The 6,511-nt window shown below is 56.0% G+C and overlaps 1 protein-coding gene across 1 annotated transcript in view; it reads left to right on the top strand.

The window, feature by feature from the left end:
- Window positions 1–6,511, top strand: part of NGEF (neuronal guanine nucleotide exchange factor) — a 145,806-nt gene that overhangs the window by 127,620 nt on the left and 11,675 nt on the right. The window contains exons 6-8 of the mRNA XM_011952022.1: window positions 1,784–1,944; window positions 3,655–3,807; window positions 5,209–5,338. Coding sequence (XP_011807412.1) covers window positions 1,784–1,944; window positions 3,655–3,807; window positions 5,209–5,338 — 444 coding nt within the window. The remainder of the gene's footprint in view (window positions 1–1,783; window positions 1,945–3,654; window positions 3,808–5,208; window positions 5,339–6,511) is intronic.

Genomic DNA, 6,511 nt, shown 5'->3' with positions numbered 1-6,511 from the left:
CTCACCCTCACCCCTACTCTCACCCTCACCCCTGCCCCCACCCTCACCTCTACCCTCACCTTCACCCTTACCCCTACCCCGGGCTCCTCACTGCTGTTTCCATCCCTCCTCTGTGGCCATAACAAATTACCAGAAACCGAGTGGCAGAGGATGACAGGAATTGATTCTCCCACGGCCTGGGCAGGCCGTGCTCCCTCCGATAGCTCTGCGGAGGATCCTTCTGGCCAACTCCAACTGCTAATGGCTGCATCAGTCCCATCTCTGCCTGTGCCTTCTCTTTGTGTCTGTGTCACATTGTCAGATCTCCCTCAGTCTCTTTTATAAAGACACCATCATTGGTTCGGGGCCAGCCTTAACCCAGGGTGATCTCATCTTGAACTCCTGGACTCAGTTATGTCTGTACAGACTCTTTTCCCAAATCAGGTTCCACTCACAGGCACTGGGGTTAGGATGTGGATGTAACTTCTGCGGGGACCACAGTTCAACCCCCTATGTTGTCCCTCCTGGGAAGCGACTGAGGGACCTGAACCTGCCCTAAGTCGAGGAGTATCAGAGGGTGATGGGGAAGAGGAAGGTGGGTCATTGGGTTGATTTGTAAACAAGGGAGGAAGGTGAGCCGGGATCTGCCACCTGCCCTTACAGAATGACTGGTGAGATGCAGAGCTGCTGTTCGTTCCTAGTCAGCTATTCAGAGTCTCAGTAATCAGGTAATAATAATGACATCAAATAAAGGCACCTCCAGAAAATTGATCAGGTTATGTATGGATTTCTTTCTCTCTTCCAAAATGAAAATTGCCTTATTGGTTCCGTTATAAAATCAGACCATGATACATGTTCATTGTTAAATTATCAGGCGATTCAAAAGGTAAAAAGAGTAAACATCCCCCCAGATTCCACCCCTGTGATGCTCATGCTTGACACTGGCCCGTTTCCTCCTGCTGTTTTTCTGGGTGTGGAAGAACAGGATTCCTCCCACCTGTGGGTGTGCACCCACTCATGGGCCGAACCGCCACACCCAGCTCCACACCCACTGCTACACCCATCTCCACACCCAGCGCACAGGCAGAACCGCCACACCCAGCGCACAGGCGGAACCACCACACCCAGCACATGGGCCGAGCCACCCTTGGCAGCTATTGTGTAGCTGACATCTGTCTTTTTTTTTTTTTTCAGACAGAGTATCACTCTGTCACCCAGGCTAGAGTGCAGTGGCATAATCTGGGCTCACTGCAGCCTCTGCCTCCCAGGTTCAAGTGATTCTCATGCCTCAGCCTCCCAAGCAGCTGGGATTACAGGCGCGTGCTACCACACCCAGCTAAGTTTTGTATTTTTAGTAGAGACAGGGTTTTACCATGTTGGCCAGGGTGGTCTTGCACTCCTGACCTCAAGTGATCTGCTCACCTCAGCCTCCTAAAGTGCTGGGCTTACAAGAGTGAGTCACCACGCCCAGTCTGACTTCTCTTGTTTTTGTCTTGTTTCGTCTTTTGGATCTTAGGCTGTCTCCAGTTGTCAGTATGGTAAGTGTTCTCTCACAGGGAGTAGCCTCTGTGCCCTGTCACCTTAGGGGTAGTGTGCTCCCTAGGAAGAGTGGCCCGACTGCTGTCCCCGGCCGCAGGTGTTACCAGCTGCTCCTGCAGCAGCCATCCCAGGCCCCAGCAGGAGGCGATTTTTCCCTTTCAACACCCTGCTGAGCCTCTCTCTGCTCCTCTCTGCCTCAGCACGAGGCTAGTGCCTTCATGGAAGGCCAACTTCGGGCGGTAACCGTGGGGTCTCCCTGCCACAGGCCATGTTTGAGCTGGTCACTTCTGAGGCGTCTTACTACAAGAGCCTGAACCTGCTCGTGTCCCACTTCATGGAGAACGAGCGGATGAGGAAGATCCTGCACCCGTCCGAGGCGCACATCCTCTTCTCCAACGTCCTGGACGTGCTGGCCGTCAGTGAGCGGTGAGGACGGGGCAGATGGTCACCTCCCTCAGGGCCCTTCTTCATCCCGGGGCACATGCTTGAGACACTGGTGACAAGTGCTTGATACTGGCTTCTCTACGTCCAGATGTTTGGAATGTTCCATAATAAAATATAAATAAATGAACACATAAATCCAAACCTCACCACCCTTTCCGGCAGGGTGGCCTGTCACGTCCCCTTGCGTCCCTTCTCATGAGCACCTGTGCCCCACACAAAGCTCTGCACTGAGCATCCTGCTGGCCCCAGGGTGGAGTGACACTGAGTCCAGCTCTCTCAAGCATCATACCCATGGTTGGACAGGTTTAAACCAGGCAAAGTCCACGGGAGTCTTGTGACAGGGACAGAAGGTGTCCATGTAAGCTGCTCCTTACCCTAGCAGAAAGTCCCAATGGCGCATGCAGGGCCCCCAGGCCCTGTGCAGGGTTCAGCCCTGGATTCCCACGTCCTCACCTCCTGAGTGCGTTTGCCATGGCTGGTGGAAGTGGCTCTGGGAGCTGTGCTTCCAGCAGGGACTGTGTGAAGCCTGGGCTGAGCTGCAGCGGAGGAAGAGTAGACAGACATCTGTCCATGGAATCCTGTGAAAAGGAAATGAACCAAATTGTGTGGCCAGGATGAAAGAGCACTTACCATCCCCAGGGCAGGCCACGGAGTTTTGCAGCCAGAAGCCACATGGGCTCAGCTGGGACAGTGCCTGGTGATCAGATGGGAAACCGAGGCGGGGCCCGGTGCAGCCCCGCTCTGAGCAGTGGGGATCTGCTCAGCATCACATGTGGCACCCTGGGAGCTGCTCGCTCTCTGTGGGCCTCCGAGTGGGTCTCTCCTCCGCGTTGACACTCTCACTTCCGTTTGCAGTCCCCTCACCCCCTCATGGCAGCCCCTTCTAGTGGATTTGGGAGGTGATGGCTGACTGGGATCAGAGTGGCCTGTGAGACCCCTGGGCTTCTGCCACAGCGCTTTTTTTTTTTTTTTTTTTGAGACAGTTTCACTCTTGTTGCCCAGGCTAGAGTGCAGTGGCGTGATTTCGACTCATGGCAACCTCCGCCTCCTGGGTTCAATTCTCCTGCCTCGATCTCCTGAGTAGCTGGGATTACAGGCGTCCACCACCACGCTCGGCTAATTTTTTGTATTTTTAGTAGAGACAGGGTTTCACCATGTTGGCCAGGCTGGTCTCGAACTGCTGACCTCAGGTGATCCACCCGCCTTGGCCTCTGAAAGTGTTGGGATTACAGGCATGAGCCACTGCGCCTGGCCCTGCCACGGCACTTCTGTCTTATGTACTTATTTGTATTTTACTGTGGAAAATTCCAAGCATGCAGAGGTAGACATCCATGTGCGCTGGTCACCAGCATCAGCAGTGGTCAGCCCAGGGGCCAGTCCCTACGCCCCAGGGGACCCTTCTGAAGCAGATTCTCGTGGTCATCTGTTTTATCCTCAAACACATCAGCACACACCTGAAAGGTAAGGGCTTTCGGTGCTCCCAGCGCTATCAGCCCTGTGAAAACACAGTAATTCTTCAAGATGACCAAATACACCACCAGTGCTCGGTGGCCCTGCCGACGGATCTTGTCGGCCTGTCCACTCACCACGCACACTGGTATGTCTAAGTCAAGCTCTCACGCTGCCCTTGGTGAGACAATCTCCCGCCCTCCCCGCCGGGCACCCTCCACCCCAAGCCACTGCCTCTCGCAGGTTCCTGCTGGAGCTGGAGCACCGGATGGAGGAGAACATTGTCATCTCTGACGTGTGCGACATTGTGTACCGTTACGCGGCCGACCACTTCTCCGTCTACATCACCTATGTCAGCAATCAGACCTACCAGGAGCGGGCCTACAAGCAGCTGCTGTGAGTGTGCCCAGCGAGGGGCTCGGGCAGGGGCGGCGCCCAGTACAGCCATACCAGTGCTGGCCCAGGCTCCTTACACGGTGGCGCTTCATGGTCCTTCACCTCTGTGTTCCCAAGGTCCACATAGGCCACCCGAGTTGGCCAGGCTGGTGACGGTATCCCAACCCGGCACATTCCAGGGTATTTTGGTGTCACTAGAGAAACGTTAGCCCAGCCAGACCCCAAGAGAATCAGCGTAGCATCCACGGGACCTGGATCCAACGGCTGAGCAGAGCACTGTGCAGTTAGAAAAGATAGCGTGAGGTCAAGTGAGGTCACGTGGACAATTCAAAACCCTGGACATCAGAGACTGGGTTTGAACTAGCGACAGGGGCAGGGACAGGATGAGAAGGAGCCTTGGTGGGGCTCTTCCAGCAGCGCCGGGGCGTTGATTGCTAAGCTGCCCGTTTTGAAAACTTTCTCTGAGGTTTAGTTGACAAGGTAATTTTCCAGCCAACGTGCCTCTTCTGAATTCTCTGCACTGAGGTTTGCGCTTCAGTGACTGGGGTTAGCCGGGGAGGCCATGCTGGCTCCGCACAGAAGCACCGAGGGATTTTTCCAGTCGCAGCGTCTGCACATTGCGCCTCACTGGCTTTTCCACCAAGACATGGAATTCATGGTGCCCGTTTGGAGCCTGAGTCTTTGGGCATTTGGGTATTTTAACAGTTGGTGAAGGAAAATTGGAACTGGAGGGAATCAGGATGCAGTTTTTGGGGGATAAACACTGAGAAAACAAGCATGTGGCAGATTAGGAAGCACTCACAGCACCCAAGAGCCCATTGCTGTGGCCCCCGCCAGGCCACGTGAGCACAGAGGCTGAGTGACAGGCAGAGCGCCCGACCCTGCCATCCCGCTGTCCCTGCCATCCCGCTGGCCCTTCCATTCCTGCTGACATGCATGTGGCTGAGCTCACCTCCAGCTCTCCCAGCCCTCATCCACGCTGCAGCCCGGCCCACCGCCAAGCCCACCTGTCAGAAATAGTGCAGGCTGTCCTGTCGATGTCTATAGCCTGCTGCCCGTTCCTGTCACTATGTGGGTTTACCTTGCCACGGTTTCCCGCTGGGTGAAATCATCTAATTGTGCATCTGATTCATAGACTTGGCCACACGAGGAGTCCTTGTCCTCCCCCAGACAGCATATTGTGCCAAGTCTTCAAGGCCAGGCATGTGAAGCCACTATTGTTATTTGACTTGTACATGAACAGTCTATTTTCCTTTTGAAAAAAAACACAAAGGAAGAAATCAACATGTTTTCTGAGCCCGTGGGTCGTCTGGATCCTGGGAGGCTGTGAACGGGGAGGAGGAGTCTCCAGTTCGTGCCTCCTGCAACCCAGAGACCTACTCCACGTGTCTGTGTCCCCAGCCAGGAGAAGGCGGCTTTTCGGGAGCTGATCACGCAGCTAGAGCTCGACCCCAAGTGCAAGGGGCTGCCCTTGTCCTCCTTCCTCATCCTGCCTTTCCAGAGGATCACACGCCTCAAGCTGTTGGTCCAGGTACAGCCTCCTCCACCTGACCCACAGACGGGGTTTCCCAGGCTTTCCTGTGGTCATTCCGGGGCCCTGTTCCGGGTCATTGGCTTTCTAGGAGGTCTCTTGGTTCAACAGATACTATCTTAAGCTCCTCCCATGTGTGCCAAGCACGTTCCTGGGCAGTGAGGGCGCCGCCCCTGCTCCCAGGGAGCCCCATCGCAGAGGGCACGGACTGATCCATGCACAGCCAGGAAGTGGGCATGGCTGTGGGGACAGCCAAATGGACCCACATGACAGGGGTGGCTGGCTGGCCACTGCCAGTTGCAGGGGTGGGGGCGGGTCAGGAAAGACACGTGACGTGTAAGCTGAGACCTGGCTGACAGGGAGGAGCTGGTGGGGGCAGGTAGAGGAAAGAACATTCCACGCAGAGGGAACTGCTTGTGCAAAGGCCCCGAGACTGCAAGGTTCATGGCCAGAAAGGCCAGCAGCGAGCTCGGGAGCATGACCGGGACGGGAGTGGGTGTGGAGATGGGGACAGAGGCAGGTCCAGGGAAGACATTGGGTCCTGTCCTCAGTGTGATGGGAGTCACCTGATCAGACCCACTTTTAGGAGCCGGCCCTGGCTGCTCCAGAGGGTGATGGAAACAGGGAAGGTGTTACACTGGCCTGTGGGGCTGGGTCGGGGAGTAGGGGCCCGGCAGGGATATCAGGGAATTGAAATCTGACTGGATGAGAGAAGGACCAAGAGTGACTCTTCGGTTTTTATCTTGAGCAGTTTGGGGGTGTGCGGCCACTGCTGACATGGGGAAGTCTTGGGGCATGGAGGACTCGGGATTCAGGGCAGGATGACCTGAGTTTGAGATGACTTTGGACAGTTCAGTGTCAGAGTTAAAGGGAGAAGTCGGGCAGGACCCGTTGGCATCAAGGTGGTAATTAACCGAAGAGACCGCCAAGGAAGGAGAGAAAGGGCCTGAGAGCAAACTCAGGGACGCAGCCAGGCCTGGGAAGGAACAGCGGTGAGGGAGGGGGAACCCTCAGAGCTGGAGGCATGGGAGACTGCGGGGGATGGGGCTTCCAGAAAACGGAGGCTCCAGCCAGGCCCAGAGGCAGGCCCAAGACCCCCTCCGCCTGACAGGCCCAGAGGCAGGACCGAGACCCCCTCCGCCTGACAGGCCCAGAGGCAGGACCGAGACCCCC

This window comes from Colobus angolensis, unplaced genomic scaffold (assembly GCF_000951035.1).
Source record: "Colobus angolensis palliatus isolate OR3802 unplaced genomic scaffold, Cang.pa_1.0 Scaffold33, whole genome shotgun sequence".
NCBI lineage: Eukaryota > Metazoa > Chordata > Mammalia > Primates > Cercopithecidae > Colobus > Colobus angolensis.
The sequence above is the reverse complement of the archived record's forward strand: the minus strand, read 5'-3'. Positions and strand labels throughout refer to the sequence as shown.